Raw genomic sequence first — 19363 nt, forward strand, 5'->3', positions numbered from 1 at the left:
ACTCAATTTCCGTAAATGGAGTTGGTCACGAAGGACTGTTTCAACAGAGCCCACACTAATCTTCATCTCCTGGGACAATTCACGCACAGATATCTGGCAATCTTCATGATTAAAGACTCCACTTTTCTGATCATGCTGTCATCAATGGCTGAATGGGGATGACCTGGAATGGGCTCAGATTCTACCGATGTCCAACCACACCTAAACTGTCTATGCCAGTGCTTCACAATGGCATAGGATGGGGCTTCATCCTTATACGGATGAAGCAGTCATCTCCTCGTGGATTTCTTTAGAAGATTTCCCCTTCAAAAACAGATACTGGATTACAGCTCTGGCTTCAACTTTGTCCATGATGCTACTTTGTCACACATTTAGCTCTGCAAGAGAAAAACAAATGAAGACACAGGGCTGAAATTTTATATCTTTAGTACAGAGATATGTATGATGCTACACACAAAATATCATGACTCTGCAATATATGGAAGTAGGTGAGGGCAAATCTTTATTGAACTACCCTCATAGAAGAGCTCACCATGTTCATCGCTGATGGCACCACAGTTTGGAAGGAAGAAATCCAGGTGTGAATGCAAGAAATGCATCTTCAATGACATGTTGCACCCCAGTTTTTCGTAAGAAGTAATGAGACCTTCCACAAGATACTTGCAGTTGCCTACTTTAACAATTCCTAGAAAACCAGTCAAAACATTTCGAAAGGCTTTCCATGCCGATTTCTCGATATCACTAAGGACACATTCAAACTGTTCATCTTTGAAAAGTTGCCTTATTTGTGGAAAAATGAAAATGCCTGACTTAATCTTCTCTGTACTAAGCCTTGATAATTTCTCTTGCAAGTATGTGAATGCACTTCCAAAGCCTTCATGAAATTTTTCATGAGCCCCAGTTTGATGTGGAGTAGTGGAAGAAAAACTTTTTATTTGGTTCTACCAGAGGTTCCAATGCTACATTCTTCATTCCAGGTGTTAATGATTTTCATTGAGGCCAACTCCTCCTCTTGTAGTGCATATCCTTGGCATGACTATCCCACTAGCAGAGAAAGCAACAATACTTAGTGTAATCCTTTTGTAGTCCTAATAAAATGGTGATTACCTTTAAATCACCACATATCTGCCACCCATACTTCTGATAAGAGGATGTTCTCCATGTTTGCTTATGTTTCTTTTTTGTGGACAGCATACACAAGAGGTACTGAAGGCAGCATATTTCAATTGTGTGATAAGAGCCTTAAGGCTAACCTTAGAAGCATCTATAAATAGTCACCATTCTTTGGGAACGTGCCTCATGTTCATTGCTGCCATTAGGCCATCAATATCCTTAAAAAAGAGTTCACCTTCTGGTTGATAGAATTTATCATAGTCTTTATTTCAAGTACAAAATTTTGTCACTTTCACAGAATGATCTAGAAGATTCCACTGTTATAGTCTCGAGACCAACAGTTCTACCTTATTCTTTGGCTGTTCAAGATCCCTGATGAGGTTATTAAGCTCACTTTCTGTGATCTTATATGGTACAAGGACACCTCCGTAGCCAGGTGGGAAGGAGCAGCAGTGTGTAGCACACGCTTCTTGATTTAGACCGGGGTTAGAGCCTGTCACCACCAAATACGGAGGATGCGGAAAGGTCAGGGAATGACCACTGCATATTCCCGGAGCAATACGGCCTTAGTTGCTAATGCTCCTAAAAACCAAATAATAACAACATATGGTGCAAAAGGATAAAGGTTTTGACAAAATGGTGGATCCCTTGATGTAGATGGCTGCTGTACTTCTTTATGTATATCAGATTGATGTACATCAGTGTCTTCATTTTCATTAGAGTGTACAAAAAACTGTCGGGTAGCTCAGGAATAGGTAGTACTTCACCGTGAGGCATGGGAAGAATTGCAGATGGTATATTTGGGTATGTCACTGTCCACTTTTCTTCATTGTCATCCCTTTTCTAATAGGAGACACCATTCAGAAGTAAGTCTGTGACGTGATTTGTTGGCTCCTTCTCTACCATGGGCACTGCAAAAGGCATAAAACGTCCCTTTCAATTCATCCACTTGTTGTTTTGATGAACAGGTAGTGCAGCATAGGTGTGGAGCCCAGTTCTTGTCCTGGTCGCCTACTTTACACCCAAAGTACAAGAAGTAGGCCGTTTTATGAATCGATACTTTCTTGAAGCTAATATGACTTATCCACATACATAACAGAAGTCATCCAGACTTCACAATTATGGGGCATATTAATCTTACACGACACAAATACTGCACAAAAAAGTAGGAATCTCACAGAGAACAACTGTTAACTGAGACAAATCTCTCCTAGCTGTATTCGAGGATTACTGCAAAGAGTTGAAGACACGTTTGAGGTGACAACTTATCACATGACGCAGAACAAAGCAACATCTGCCAATCACGTGAGAAAAGCACAGTTGTACTGAAACTGTGGTGCTGCCATGCATTTTGCCAAGAGTCATAGTCGATAATGTAGAGTAACTAGCTAATACGAGACCTCAACTGTAATTTGAAAACAGGAGCCAATCGACAAATTTTAATGTGATTTTTGTGTTCATCAGCATAAAATTAGTCAAGATTAGGTATTTTGATTAGTATTTTCATTTTCATAACATTTTATGTGTTGACCAGTGTAATCTAGACTACTTATTTCTAAAATAATTTGCATTCACTAAATGTTGTCCATTTTATTTTATTCAGGGTTGTATTAATATTCAAATAAATAAATAAATGTAATCATTGTACTTATTCTTAATTTTCTCTAGATGGCCTCAGGTGTATGGCTAAGTGAATGGAGTGATGATAAACCAAAATCTAATGGGGAACAAGATTTTAATCAAAGAAACTTGAGACTTGGAATTTACGGATTATTTACACTTTTGCAAGGTAACCATTTTGTCTTAATTATTATTATTTTTTTTTTTTTTTGTTGATTTTTTAATTTTCTCCAGATAGGTTTAGATATTATGGTTAAGAAAATGGAATAGTGATAGACCTAAATTTGATGTATGAACAAAATATTAATCAAAGAAAGTCAAGATCAAATGCAAATTTAAACTAATTTTTAATTTATCAGAATTTATAATAATAATAAAAAAAGAAAAATTTATTCTGAAATGCATTAGCATTAGTAGAGGCATTTGATGCAAGAAAGCAAGCTTATGCAGCATCAGCTAAAAAAAAAAAAAAAACCACTTCCATTTCACCCCTCTGTTCGTTCAAAATACCTGTCCAGCTGAGCCTTAAACTTATTTAGGCTATCAACCTCCACTACAAGGGATGGAAGTCTGTTCCACCAACCAACCACCCGCTGGCTAAAGGCAAATTTCCGCACGTCTATCCTACATCTGTCTTTCCTCAATTTGAATTTATGCCCTCTCAGGTGATTATTCTGAGCTAGAGGAAGAATCCCATCAGCATTGAGCATGCTCAAACCATTCAAGGCTTTATACACCTCTATCAGATCACCTCGCTGGTGCCTAGTCTCCAGACACTGTAATTTGCAAAACTTAAGCCTTTCTTCGTAAGAGCACCCCTTTGTTCCATTCACTAATCTTGTTGCCCTTCTCTGTACTCGTTCCAGCAGCTCTACATCCTTCTTGAAATGAGGCCTCCAGACCTGTATACAGTACTCTAGGTGTGGCCTGACCATTGCCTTATACAAGGGAATAATCACCTCCTTATCCCTGCTGGAAAAATTCCTGTATATCATTGACAATACTCCATGAGCTACTCTGGCAGCCCGTCTGCACTGCTCAGAGAACTTCATATCTGCCTGCACAACCACCCCCAAGTCTCTTTCATTCTCTACCACTGTCAGTGTAGTACCACAGAGTTGATACGTTGCTCTGGGGTTGCTGTTTCCCATGTGTAGTACTTTACATTTGTCAATGTTAAACTTCATTTGCCACCTCTCAGCCCATCTGCTCAACGTTTCCAGATCCTGTTGCAGCAGCATAGTGTCAGTAGTGTCTTTGACAACCCTGCCAACCTTTGTATCGTCTGCAAACTTGGACATTAAGCTTGCTATACCATCATCAATATCATTTATAAATACAGAAAACAATAATGGACCCAACACTGAGCCCTGAGGGACTCCACTAATAACATTAGTCCACGATGAGCAGTGTCCATTGATTACCACTCTCTGTCTTCTCTCCCTCAACCACCCCTTTATCCATAGCAGCAATTTGCCTCCAATGTCACACTGCTCCAATTTGTGTAGCAGTCTTCCATGTGCAACAGTATCAAAAGCCTTTCTAAGATCCAAGTATATAATATCAAAGCTATTCCCTGCATCCAGTTCTTTTGTGACTGCATCATAATATCCAATCAAATTGGTCAGGCAAGACTTCCCCTTAACAAAACCATGCTGTGTCTGAGCTATAACTGAAGTCTTGTCTAAATGATCCTGCAGTGCTTCTTTAACCAGTGCCTCCATTAATTTTCCTGGAACAGAAGTTAAGCTCACAGGTCTATAATTACTTGTGTCAGCCTTTGATCCTTCTTTGTGAATTGGGGTCACATTTGCACATTTCCAGTCTATGGGTACCTCCCCTGAGTCCAACGAAGCTCTCATAATTATGGCTAAGGGTTTGCTTACTTCCTTTGCTGCCTCCTTTAATATAACTGGATAGATCCCATCCACCCCAGGTGCCTTTCTTGTGTTTATCTTCAACAGTTTCTCCTCCACTTTACTCCCAGTTATTTCAAGATTCTGTAGCTTACTGCTAGAGTTGAATACACCGCTGGCATTCCCCTCGCTGAATAACTCCTCATGTGTGAATGTCGATGCAAAATATTCATTTAGTTTGTTAGCTACCTGAGCAGGGTCATCAACAGTTGACCCATCAATATCAAGTGGACCAATCTGATTCATCCCCTTCCTTCTAGAGTTTACATAAGTAAAGAACTCTTTGCTGTTTTTCTTTGCATCCCTTGCCAAGGATTTCTCGTAATCTGCCTTCGCCTGCCTAACCTCCTTTGTAACTTGGTTGCATATCAACTTGTATCTATCATAGGCTTCTGTGTCATGTGTTCATTTGTAAGTATCCCATGCATTTTTCTTCTCTGCCATATGCCTCATTAGTTCATCTGACATCCATTTTGGCCTAAACCTTGAACAATATTTCTTAGTTGGTATGTAAAGCCTAGTAGCTTCCAAGATTAATTCTTTGAATGCTTCCCATTTTGAATTTGCTGTTGGTAACATCATCAGTTGGTCCCACTGTATAGAATTTAAATACTGTCTCAGTCCATCGTAGTCGCCTTTACGGAAGCAATAACCCTTCCCTTTACCCCTAATGGTAGTTACCTCTTTGAGTAAATCCCACTTCAGCACACTGTGATCACTGCCACCTAGTGGTTCATTTATCTGCAGATTCTTAATGCATGAAGAATCACTGCTGATAATCAAATCAAGAGTATTACTCCCTCTAGTTGCCTCCCGAACATGCTGATGTAGAAAACAATCATCCAATAAATCCACAAAAGCCCTGCTAGTGTGTGAGTGACCAGCCCCCAAATTCCAGTCAATATCTGGGAAATTAAAATCTCCCATTATAAGACTCTGATTTATTGGCCCACTCTATTTCCCTGTACAGTTTCTTATTATACTCATCAGAGTCATTAGGCCTATAGCACACTCCTACTCTCAATTTTGATCTCCCAATGCTTATGTCACACCAAACTGACTCAACACTGCAATGTCCAGCGATGTCGACTGGCTTCACTTCCTTGGTTTTTATGTGTTTCTTAACTAATAGCATAACTCCTCCCCCCCTTCCTATCCTCTCTATCCTTTCTGTAGACGTTGTACTCCCCAAATTGCAGTTCTGCATCCCTTATATCTGTGTGACACCACGTCTCTGATATCCCAACAATATCTGCCTTTGATGTTTTGAGCAATACCTCAAATTCATCAAATTTATTTACTAAACTCCTAGCATTGGTGTACACGCAAGTATACCTGCACCTGTTTCTATTCTTAGCTACCCTAACACAACCCATGTGTTTACTTGTACCGCAATGGCTCCCAGCAGTTTCTGAAATATCATGCATCTTGTTTTTCAGGCTTCTGCTCATTCTAATAGAAGCAGTGCAAGAATCTCTTTCACCTCTGCCAGTGGCTACTGTCAATCTATTGGTCTTTGTCTCCCCCCAAGCTAGCAGTTTTCCGACCCACCTAACACTGCCTGGATAGCATCAGCAAATATTCTTGCACCCTTTCTATTTAAGTGTATCCCATCCCTGTAGAAGCAATCTCTCCTGTTAACAAGTACAGTCCAGGCTGAAAAAAATTCTACCCCTTGAGCCTTGCACAATCTTTCCAGGGCCAAATTGATCGACAAGGCTCTCATCATATACTCCCTCCTATTGTGTCTGGGCAGAATTGCAGACACTTTCAAATTCAACCCTAATTCTCGGCTTTTGTTCAACAGTGACCTGTACTTGTTAAGTAATTCTGCCGGTCTCCTACTCTTAATATCATTAGTGCCAACGTGTACAACTATATCACCTTTTGTGCCCTTAAAAGATGATATTCGCTCTACAACGTCATCAACGTCATGCTGAATATAACTTTTAATTCTAAAAGTTATATTCAGCTTATTTTAATATATCATAATTCTGACTGCTATTTCAGCATACCTGCTGCCCTCTTATTTGATCCTCAGAGTTCCAACTCACTATAAGAACTATTTACAAAATTTCTGGTTATATTCAGATATGCTATCTCAGCATTTTTTAAATAGCCTAACTTTCATCAGCTTACAAGTTGATTCATGTCCAAATGTGAAGAGGGAAATGATGTGGAAATAGAGAATGACTGACTGTTCATTCGTACCTTAATATCCTTTCATAGCAGTAAATTCCTCATTTGGAATGGTTGGGGTTCAAATTTCATCAGGGATCAGAGGAATTCTGAACGACTTCTTTGATTGGAGCAGTAATTAGTCCAATCTCAGGCAGGGGAGTGGAGTAATATACTGTAGCAATTGGCACAGTATGATCAAAGTAATTAATATAGTAACCAATTTTCCCCCTACCCTCCATAAAATATTTAAAAAATAACTCCATACCTTAAGAGGATTTTTTTTTTCTTTTCTTTTTTTAGCATTAGCATTAGTAGGGCATATTGTGCAAGAAAGCAAGCTTATACACCAATGAGCCAAAACATTATGAACCTACCTAATATGACGTTGGTCTTCCACGTGCAGCCAAAACAGCTCGTACCTGGTGAGGCATGGATGGTAAAAGATTTATAGATGTCTTGTGATATCTGGCCAACAGATATCACAAGACATTTAGACAACACGTAACCAGCAGATCCTTTAACTTCTGTGAGGTCCGTGGTTGAGATTCTGCAGATTGGAGTTGCTGTTCCAACAAAAACCACAAATATTCGATGGGATTGATGTCTAGGAATTGAGGCCAGGGCAATACCTGGAAGTCTTCCTCATTCTATGAACCAGTCTCGAACAATCCAGGTGGTGTGGTGGCACATTATCCTGCTGAAAGACTGCACCGCCAGAGGGGAAGACCGTTGCCATGAAAGGGCTGTTGTTTAGGTAGGTAGTAGACATCAGAGTGCCCGGCACCTGGATCACTGGACCTAGGTTATCCCAGCAGAACATCACCCAAAGCATTACACCGGCAGCACTGGCTTGTTTTTGTCCCATGGTGCATCCAAGTGCCATCACTTCCCCAAGTAAATGACGCACACTTACCCAGCCATCCACATAGTGCAACAGGAAACGTGATTCATCGGACCAGACAACCTTCTTCCAATCACTCAAGGTTCAGTTTTGATACTCGCATACCCATTGTACGCGCTGTCGTCAGTGAACTGTGGTTAGCATGGCCACTCGGAGCGGCCTGTGGTTATGCAGCCTCATTTTCAGCAGAGTTCGATGTACTGTGTGGTGACACTTTACTCCCATCACCAGCATTCCAATTACTGGCAAGTTGTGCCACAATCATCCATCTGTTGCCACATACCATCCAGGAAAGCCTTCGCCACCTCGAACATCAATGAGCCATGGTCGTCCAACACCTCACTGGTGGTTCATAAATTTTCCCATCTTATGGTATTAACCACTTTTAGTACCAAAAGGTAGGAAAATTCATGACCGTAAATTTTCCACGACTGACCGTGAGCATCCCATCAGCTGTGCCGATTCGGATATGCTCTGACTCAGTTGTTCGGCCATTATAATTTGGCCTTTGTCAAACTTGCTTAAGTCCACTGCTTTTCCCATCTGAAGAACAAAAGTAACACTGATTAACAGAGCTCACTATCAGGTGTTTTTTATAAAGTGTCCTGACCCGTGCTGTAGTTGGCATTAGCAAAGGCACATAATGCAAGAAAGCAAGCTTATATAGCATCAGCCAAAAAAAAAAAAAAAAACATTCTTATTTTATCCATCTACTCACTCCAAATGTTTGTCTAGTTCAGTCTTGGATCTATTTCAGCTATCAACTTCTACAACAACAGATTGGCTGCCTCCGTAGCCAGGTGGGCAGGAGCAGCAGCGTGTAACACGCTTCTTGATTAGACTGGGGTTCGAGCCAGTGACCACCAAATAAGGAGGATACGGAAGGGTCAGGGAATGACCACCACATATCCCAGGAGCATTATGGCTTTACTTGCTAATGCTCCTAAAAAAAAAAAAAAAAAAAAAAAAAAAACAACAGATGGAAGTTTGTTCCAGCAATTAACCACCCGCTGGTTAAAGGGCAAACTTCCGCACATCAATCCTACAACTCTCCTTCCTCAATTTGAATTTATGCCCTCTCAGGTGATTATTCTGAACAAGAGGAAGAATCCCATCAGCATTGAGCATGCTCAAACCAGTCAAGGCTTTATACACCTCAATCAGATCACCTTTGCAGGTGCCTAGTCTCCAGACACTGTAATTTGCAAAATTTTGAATTTTGTATATGAGTATAATGAGGCCTCCAGACCTGGAGGCCTCATTATACTCATATACTCTTCATATAGGAAAACTTCTAATGTTCTCTTAGGGCCTGTTCCTGTGTCAATAAGATAATTTAGTTATTATCAGAGCTGAAAAGCATCTTTAAATAAATATTTCTATTTTCAGGTGTATTTATAGTAGTCACAGCACTCTTGGCATATTCAGGAGGTGTTAAAGCATCTACCTTCTTACATGAAAGATTACTTAATCGTGTTCTAAGAGCTCCACTTTCTTTTTTTGATGCCACTCCAATGGGAAGAATTGTAAACAGGTAAATCAGAAATAAGGAATGTTGATTTACATTTGTCAATAAGTAAAATGGGTAATTTAATCATGTTATGTATGATTAAATAAATATTAAATAAATTTATTTAATGATTAAATGATTAAATAAATATAATTTATTTTCTTCATATAGATTTGGCAATGACATGGAGTCTGTGGATATTGAAATTCCTTTCAATATGAACTTTTGGTTATGTACAGCTCTGTGGATACCTGGTGTACTTGTGGTCATTTCTTTGACAACTGTTTATTCACTGATTGCTGTACCGCCTTTGATAATATTGTACTATACTGTGCAGGTAAGAAGTTGAGAGCTTTGAGAATTTCAAAAAAAAAGTACATTAAAAAAAGTTCTATATTAGTTTGAGTGCTGATTAGGTTTTTGGTCTAAGGTCCTTTTCTACTTGTGATTAATTAAAATTGACACTAATGAGTAATTGCAAAATATAATCTAATTGTAATTAGATATAAATACTTTTGACTAATGTGAAGCTTTTTGTGGATTTTTGAAATGAAGACAAATGCCAGTAGCTCAAGTTATATTCAGCTTATTTTAATATATCATAATTTCTGACTGCTATTTCAGCATACCTGCTACCCTCATATTTGATCCTCAGAGTTCCAAATCACTGTAAGAACTGTTTACATAATTTCTGCTCCCATTATGGATTTAAACTCACAACTTTCCATTTGAGCAATGTTTTGGCTTGAATACCACAATGTTACATCATTGCAAGTGACTAATTTTGGTCTAAGGTTTTCTGGTAATAGTGTCACATTATCTCTATACAGTAAACCCTTAATTTAATGGACTAATAGGGGAGAAGGGGTGTCCGTTAATGCTGAATGTCTGTTAAATCGAATGTAACCTGGTGGGGAGGGCATTTTTTATTGTTCTTAATGCAAAGAAAAAGCTTTAATACAATATACAGTACTGTACAACATAAAATTATTAAATTATAATAAAGAATATGTAATATTCTGTTATAAATATAAAATGTTGCAATTTGGCTTTTGATTTACGGATATCAGAAAGAGTTTGTTTTTTACGTCGTAAATTTCACAAACACGTGCTACTGAGATGCCTTGTTCTAATTTCTCAATTAGCTGTAATTGTTGTGCCAAATTTAAGTTCACACGCTTTCTTTTAACTCCTCTATCACTTGATGCCATTTTAAATTGTAAGGATTCCAAAATTATTTAATAAATGAAGTCACAATTCAGAAATCACAGAAACACTCTGTATACAATCTGACCGCACGATAGCTTGAGGCAGACTGAAACCTAAACAAAGCGAGTCTGTAGACCTGCAGTTTAGTGCCTCAAGTCCTGTTCAGCTTGCAAGTCACCGACTGCTCTTATCTGTAATATGGGAAAACAGCTATTTAAACAAATTTTCAGAAAGAATAAAAAAATTTCCTGACTACACTTTCCTGAATTGGATTATAAAAATAAAACTAGGTAATTATCAAAACAATAATGGAAATAGGCAATTATTATTAATTTTAATTACTAATAACACTGAAGTTTTGTATAACCTAAATAAATAAAAAATAATTTGGTTTAGATTAATATGTACATTACTGTATTATTATTGAGGGCTCTCTCTCTCTCTCTCTCTCTCTCTGTCTGTCTGTCTGTCTAGTGCCTCCGTAGCCAAGTGGTCAGGAGCGGAAGTGCAGTAGCACACGCTCTTTGAGTAGATTATGGTCCATTTCCCTCAGCATGAATTGTTGAGGAGGCTTCCATCCTGTAGTGGGTTGATAATGGCTGCAGTTTTAAGGTGTTTTTTTATATATATATATATATATATATATATAATAAAAAATAATAAGAAGAAATAATTAAGACGTAATCATAGAGGGAAGATAATGTTGATTATGGATCAGGGACACTGCATTAGCAAATTAGCAGGGACACTGCATTAGACCTAACAACCTACCAGTATTAACCTTACAGAATAACAGCATTTCCAGTATACAAACTTTTGACTTCCACAGCTTATTTACAAATATTAACCAAACCAAGCTAAAAACAGTACTCAAAGATATATACACAAAATATATATTGAGAATATAACCTGCAGTACCAACTACTGGAACAACCTAGTGAACCTATGCATCTCCAATAACTTTGTATACAATGGCAAGACAGTATATCTAAAAGCTAATGGGGAACACCTATGGGAAGGCCTGCTTCATGCATAATAGCAAACCTATATCTATATTGTTCTGAAAATTCATTTCCACAGGAGCTTAACTTCTACAGATATATAGATGACCTCATAGTTATTAACTGCCCGAACTTCATCAAGAAATATGGACACTTATACCCCAATGAACTCAAACTAGAAAAAACAAACAACAATGATACTACAGCATATTTCCTGGATCTTGAAATTGCAGTGATAAACAACAAAGCTACCATCAACCTGTACAACAAACATAATGCATTCAATTTTAATACAGTAAACTTCATACAGTGCATGAAGTTTACTGTATTAAAATTTACTGCATTCCAATATATCTAGAGGAGTGCATACCAATGTTATACTAACACAAAGCATCAGAATAGCAACCATCTGCAGCAGTAAGGAAATAAGCATCAACAACATCAAGATGCTATACAAAAAACTGACAAACAACCTTTTTCCTACAGCATATCTTCGCTACCACTTCTGTAAAGCCCTCAACATCGTCAAACATAAAAAAACTATGTGACATCAATATAGAAAACATAATCAGCAATAATTGATGACAAAGACCCATGTACACCAAGTTTGTAAATAGTGTATATACAATACACTAGGCCTCTGTGGTGTCTTACAGCTTAGAAAACCTGTACCCACTAATTGGCCTAACACAGTGTAATAAGTGTATTTAATTTAATTTTTAATTTTCATTTCATTATCTATCACATATTTTTCTCACCCACACAACTGACCTTAAATACATGATGTACTCACTCCCGGACCTTCATTCAGGGTCCTAACTATAGGAATGGGTTTGCAACCCCGAACTACTAGAGCCCAGCTACTTACCTCTACTTCATTCATCTTTCTGCTTTACTTGTCCCTACTTATTATGTCCCGTGAGCCATTAGTTTATCGAACACAATATGCAGGATACTACCTTCTTACTTTAGCCAATCTATTTTTCGCTTTAACAAAGTTTAGCTGCTTTTCACTGCTACTTTGTAAGTTATTATATCTCTCAACTATCCTAGGAAGTTTGGACACCGTGTATTTAACAGCATTCATCACCACATACTGCATTTTAATTTATACATCCAACTAGTGTACAGACACCATACCATGCAATTTTTTTTTTTTTTTTTTCCTACACCAATTTTTAACACTAGGAACTACTAGCATACCTATACATAAATATACTGGCATGCTGCCATCTTGGTCATTTGGCCATTTTCAGTCTTACAAGGTAATGGTAAGTTCCTTTCTTCTTGACTATTCCTACATTTCGATATTATTACTTCAGGTTTTTTTTTTTTCCCAATTCTTTTTACTTGCTTCTGTAAGGTCATCCATGATCTGTATGCCCTACATAATATAATTACAATTGATTAGACTGTATTTTTGCCACAAAATTTCAAATTTCATTCTTAACATGTATCTACAGCACACATGCACCATAGCATTCAGAACATGTCAGAAACAGAAGCAAAAACATTGCTGTCTTTCTCATAATTTTGGTGGATGACCTCTGATGAAGACACTGAAATTGTGAAAAACACTGCAATGTAGTCTTATATTTGGTTGCTTTTCATTTCTTATTTTAAGTTTTTGCCAACTATCGGTCCCCTTTTTCATGTATCTTACTTGGTCACTTCATCCTAAACCGCTACATTTCTTATCTTTTTCATCAAATTCACTTCTCGTGTATACTGTAGATCAGCGATTTCCAAACTGAGAGGCATGCCTCCCTGGGGAGACGCGGACTAGTGCAAAAGGAGGCGCGAAAAGTTTTAACGGAAATGTAATTTTCATAACATAACATATATAAATAAAAATATATATACATATAAATAAACTTTCATAACATAACATTAAATTTTATAACATATTTTTTAAAGTATTTACCGCCACCTATCTCACTGTAACTTCGATATAAACATGAGAAAAAGATTTATTTGGAAAAAAAAAAAATTATATTTTGCTGAAATGGATTGATGAATTATGATTGATATGATGTAATGTAATATATATATAATTTAGTGTGTACTATGTATGACATATATAGGTAGATTGGAAGTTGATAGCCTAAATAAGTTTAAGGTTCAGCTGGACAGGTATTTCGAACGAACAGAGGGGTGAAGTGGAAGTGGTTATTTTTTATTTATTTATTTTACTTTATTTTTTTTGGCTGATGCTGCATAAGCTTGCTTTCTTGCATCAAATGCTTCTACTAATGCTAATTGCATAGTATAGCATTAGCTGCATGGTTAAAAATAGTTTCAGCAGTGTGCGATTGTGCTTTTTATTGTTTTTTGGTGTGATTACTTACTGATAATAATCGTTAGTAATTTAGAAGTTGTATTTTTTAAGAATATAAATTTAATCCTAATATATTTAGACGAATGGATAAATTTTTGACTGGTTACAAGAGAAAATCCACTAATAATGAAGATACTGATGCTGATACAATAAAGGTAGTGGGAATTATAGATGGCTTGGAAAAACCAATGTGTTTGTTTTATATGAAAGTTTTGGCTGCAGATAATGAGACCAGGCAAATTAAAACGGCACCTTAAAACTATGCATTCTGAATACGTTGGTAAGCCCATAGAATTTTTTCAAAGAAAATTAGATGAGTTTAATAAACAAAAGCAAATGTTCAAAAAAATAGTTTCTGTTCCATCAAATGCATCGCTAGCATCGTACCAAGTTTCTTACAGAATCGCAAAATGTAAAAAACCACACACAATAGGAGAAACTCTAGTTTTGCCAGCAGCTATTGATATGGTTAAAATGTTCGGCGAAACAGTTGCGACAAATACCACTTGATGATAATACAGTTGGCGGAAGAATCGATGATACATCTGAAGATCTTTGCGATCAGTTAGTTTCTCGACTGTGTACTTCGAAATTCATCATACAAGTAGATGAGGCAACTGATGTAGCTAAAGATGCTCATTTAATTGCATATGTTCGTTATGTTGCAGAAACTAATATAATGGAAGATATATTATTTTGCAACCCCATTCCTCGAAAGGCCACATCCAATGAAATTTTTAATATAATTGGCACTTTTTTGACGAGAACGACATAAAGTGGAATAAATGCATTGGACTCTGTACTGAGAGAGCACAGTCAATGTCAGGACACAAGGCAGGTCTTCAAGCATTAGTTAAAAAGAAAGCACCCGAAGTTATCTGGACGCACTGCATGCTTAACAGAACAGCTCTTGTGTCAAAAAATATGAGCAAGGAACTTAACAACATTTTTACAAAAGTTACGAATGTTATAAACTACATAAAAAAACAGTCCTTTAAAGGTTAGGTTGTTTGCAAAGCTGTGTGAAGATATGGAAGCTAATTATACCTCACTTCTATACTATTGTGAAGTGTGCTGGCTATCTCATGCAAAAGTGATTCAAAGGGTGTTTGAACTCAAAGAAGAGATTGCAATTTTTCTTGATGAAAATCATAATGAAGAGGCAAATTTATTTAGGAATGATTAACTTTATTGTTAAACTTTCCTATTTGGTTGAAATTTTTGGAAAATTGAGTGTTTTGAATAAATTAATGCAAGGACCACAAATGCATTCACTGATTCAAAAAGACAGTGAAAGCATTCATAAAAAAAAATTGGAGCTATGGAAATCAAATTTTTCGATGAACAAGATGATGAATTTGGATTGACAACTATTGAAAAGGAAAAATTGATAGAATTATCATGCGACTTGCATTGCTTTGCTTTGCTTGAAACAAAAATTTCAGAGTGAAACCCTAGTTTAGTTTTGGTTGAATTGAAGTGAAGAATATAATACTTTGTCAAGCAAAGCAGCGCAAAGTACTGCTGCCATTCGTAACATCATATTTATGCAAAACGGGATTTTCTGCATTAGCTGCAATGAAATCCAAATATCGAGCCCATTTAGTAGTAGAAAAATAGCTACGAGTAGCACTCTCCTCAATGACACTTAGATTTGATACTTTGTGCTGATAAACAAGCACATCCATCGCATTAAAAACAAATTAATTTAAAAATGAATATATATATATATATAGTAAAACCTTGTTATTATTCTGTCAATTATGTTTTTTTCATTTTTTTGTATTAATACATTTTTTACCATTTAAAAATGTGTGTATTATTTTATGAAATAAAGGGGGTGAGGCACCAAGATTAGATTTTTTTTTTTTTTTAAAAGGGGCTTAGTAACAAAGTTTGGAAACCACTGTCGTAGATCAATAGGATTAAGCAAAAATCTTCTACACACGCACACACACAGGGTGTTTCAAAAATGATGGTTAATAATTTAAAGGTGAAAAGTACAAATTAAATAAGCAAAAAAGTCCCAGTGAACATCAGGCTGCAAATGAACCAATTTCGAGATAATGCACATTTTCTGTTCAGATCCGCACTATGGGAGCACTTTGGGAGTGTAGTCTGTATTGCTGAGACCTTGTAGACACTGGATATGGTAGGGGTACAGTAATTGGCAATGTAAAATTCGCCACACACTCTTGCAGAGCAACCCTCCTTGTTGAAATTCCTGGATTTTGTTCTATTCTTTCTAACACCCTTTCCTCAACATCAGGTGTTATGCTTCTGGGCCTACCTGCTCGTACTCCATATGCAAAGTGCCCTTGTTCTCTAAGGCGTTGATGTACTCTGACGAATGTGCACCTGTTGGGCTGCCTTCGGCAGGGAAATGCTTCTTGGTACAAACATGTGGCCTTGGGTGCACTACCATTGGCTTTACCATACATGAAGTGCATGTCACATACTCTTCGTTGCTGTAACCTCTTTCCATGTTGACTATCCTTTGACAAGTAAAAGTAAAAAAACTCATTAAATCTAAATAGCATAAACTTGCCAATTTTGCTATGTTGCAAGTTGCTGAATCCTGTTGAAAAATGCAGTTTTGGACGTCTGTGTAGTGATCCCTAATAACTGGTTTCAAGCACACCTCCAAGATAGCAGTGTAGGTTTCTGCATTCACCGTTTCATTAATAAACTTAATTCAGCCCACCCTTTTGCTTGTTATGCATCCCCAGACCATCTGATTGGCAGGGAACTTTATGGTCGGTGTCATGCATTCAGGATGGTATGCCTCCAGTTTTCATCTTCTGACATATTGCTTCCCATCTGAGCCATGCAGGTTGAATTTCGATTTGTCAGGAAAGGTGGTGTCGCATTGCTCTTTTGTCCATGAAACATGCGCTTTAGTCCAAGAAAGTCACTTCTTCCTCATTTGTTGGGTCAACAAAGGCTTCTTGGGCTAATAGGCATGCGTACCACATTCCAAAAGCAATCTTTGGATAGTTCATGCACTTTTTTTTTTTTCAACACCAGAGGCCATCTCAAAGTTCAGTTTTAGATCAGGAGCACTAGCATGGTAATTACGAATGTATAACCGTTTCAAATATTGATCTTGGGAAGGCATAATCACTCTCTTACGGCCTGATCCAGGTCTCTTAACATCACCGGGTTTCATGCTTTAATTTCAACACCCGGGATATTGTTGACTGGTGGCAGCCTATTTTATCAGCGATAGATAAAGATGCCCTTCCTGGGACAGAGCAACAGGTACACTTTTTTTTTTTTTTTTTTGTTTTTTGTTTTTTCTTAGTATCAACTGAACATATGGAGCCATGCTGACACCTCTGCAAAAAAGGTACTGATGAGCATGTTACCCTACCAATGCCGTATTTATAGAAACGGCTGATGCAATACCTTGCAATTACTGTCTGCAATAGAAGCATCTGATGCAATACCTTTTGCTTTGCGACAAACAAAATGACTAATCAAACAATAACTTATGTATTTCACTGCAAATGTTACTTTTTTTTAGGTGATGTAATTTTTTTGTCTGCCACTGTATATACTGTTTACAATATACAGGGTTATTCAAAATGAAGTCCGGGGTTTCAAATAATTCCTGTACTGAAACCCCAGACTTCATTTTGAATAACCTTGTATATGGCCAAAGTAGTGTTATTTTACTTGTCTGCTATTTTTCTAAATTTGTATAGGGGAATTCGTTAGTATGATATTTCATATTTATATTTTTAATGTGACAGTGGCACCTCAACTGTTAGAAAATTAATAGCATGTGGTCTGACAGCCTCCATGTGACATTAAATTTTTCTTTTACATTTCTGAAAAGTTTTTTTGTGTTCTGTTTTAGTATACAAATGCATAACCTTTTACTGATGAATTTCAGTAAAGTAATTTTTTTTTTTTAATTTTGGGAACAACAAATTTTATTAATTCTGCTGGGGAGGAACATAAACATGATATAAACATAAAACTGATATTCTCTTCCATTTCTGAATTTATAAAATCATTTAAGCACAGTAAAATTTGGCATTTAAAAAAAAAAAAAAAAAAGAGTAGACTGTAGCCATTAACAATCCACTGCAGGATGGAAGCCTCCTCAACAATTCATGTTGAAGGAAATGGACCATAATCTTCCACGCTGGTCCAGTGTGGGTTGGCAGATTGACCATATTTAGCTGTCAGGGGCTTGAACCCTGGTCTACTCAAAGAGTGTGTGTTCTACTGCACTCCCACTCCTGACCACTCAACTATCGAGGCCATAAAATTTGGCATTATGCATATGCAAATATTTCAACTTTAATTCTGCTTGATTATACCAAGCAGAATTACAAGGACTCCAATGCTTATTAAATGTAATTTGGTTTGTTTAGTAATAATTAATTTTTTTTTTTATAACTTCTTGCTTTACTGTATTTCTCCTATTATTTCATACATATTTTCCGATATGCACTCATGCACTGTGATAGTAATATCATCCATAAATATGTCTTGTCAAATAAATAAATAATCAAGACAAGGAACTACTTTGCATAATAATTTGAACAATGTTTTATTGAACCATTGCAATGGCATCAACTGCTCAACAGAAAGAACTGTTCTTGCTTATACAAAGTTATAATTAAAAATAATAATACAAAAGGTGGGATCTGCCTGTGAAACCTCGTCATGTATAATTTCAAGTAAATAATAGTATGTTACTTCAGAACCACTTAATACTTCAGTACAACTGTGTATAATTGTGGTCCTCTGTGGCAGCTTAGTTTTCATGATGCATCGTGTCAGCTGTCTTCAACTCATTTGATATGTTCTTGGTTTTGTTACCATCAATGGGTGAAGGAATTCTTAAAGGCCTCTTCAATCAGGCTGTGGTTGGGTGATTTCAAGAAAAAAGCAGCAGGGTCTTTCATCCTTCAAAATTGGCCCAATGAACATATTCTACAGATAAATATTCATTTGTATATGAGTGGAAGGTCTGGTGCAATTAAAGTAATAATTTAAATTTGTATGTATAATTGAGGTAGAATAGCTGCCCCTTATTGATACTTGATTTTTGTTTTTATTTATTTATTTTTTTGTGTTTTATCCCAGAAACTCTACGTTACAACATCAAGGCAATTAAGGAGTTTCACATCTCTCACTATGTCACCAATATATTCTAGCTTCAGTGAAACTATTTCTGGGACAACAATTATTAAGGCATTTAATGCTGAAGATTTCTTTGTCAAGAAATGTTACAACAACATAGATAAGAACCGCAACTGTTACTACCTGGAAAATAATGCTAACAGGTAACTTGTGTTTAGATAATAGAGATACATAAATTGAAGCTTATAAATATAATAAAATTACTTCACATAAGAAATCCTTGTTAATACTTGTAATCATCTTTGGTATGAGGAATGCTTGAGGAACTAATGAATAGAAGTTTAAAGGCTGAGTATGAAGCTGTACATAACTAGGGAGCCACATGTAGCGTAGGGAACCGTTACAGGATATTTCACTGGTTTTCACGGTGTGTTGGCCCCTTGAAATAGAAAAACAAAGTTACAAAGTAATAAG

The 19363-nt window shown here is 36.8% G+C and overlaps 1 protein-coding gene across 1 annotated transcript in view; it reads left to right on the forward strand.

Moving 5' to 3' along the window:
* LOC150090538 (ATP-binding cassette sub-family C member 1-like) overlaps positions 1 to 19363 on the forward strand; it is a 188586-nt gene that overhangs the window by 140781 nt on the left and 28442 nt on the right. The window contains exons 21-24 of the mRNA XM_090378379.1: positions 2782 to 2902; positions 9121 to 9265; positions 9413 to 9578; positions 18893 to 19092. Coding sequence (XP_090234505.1) covers positions 2782 to 2902; positions 9121 to 9265; positions 9413 to 9578; positions 18893 to 19092 — 632 coding nt within the window. The remainder of the gene's footprint in view (positions 1 to 2781; positions 2903 to 9120; positions 9266 to 9412; positions 9579 to 18892; positions 19093 to 19363) is intronic.

This window comes from Mastigoproctus giganteus, chromosome 1, assembly GCF_048544385.1.
Source record: "Mastigoproctus giganteus isolate SK-2022 chromosome 1, ASM4854438v1, whole genome shotgun sequence".
Taxonomy (NCBI): Eukaryota; Metazoa; Arthropoda; class Arachnida; order Uropygi; family Thelyphonidae; genus Mastigoproctus; species Mastigoproctus giganteus.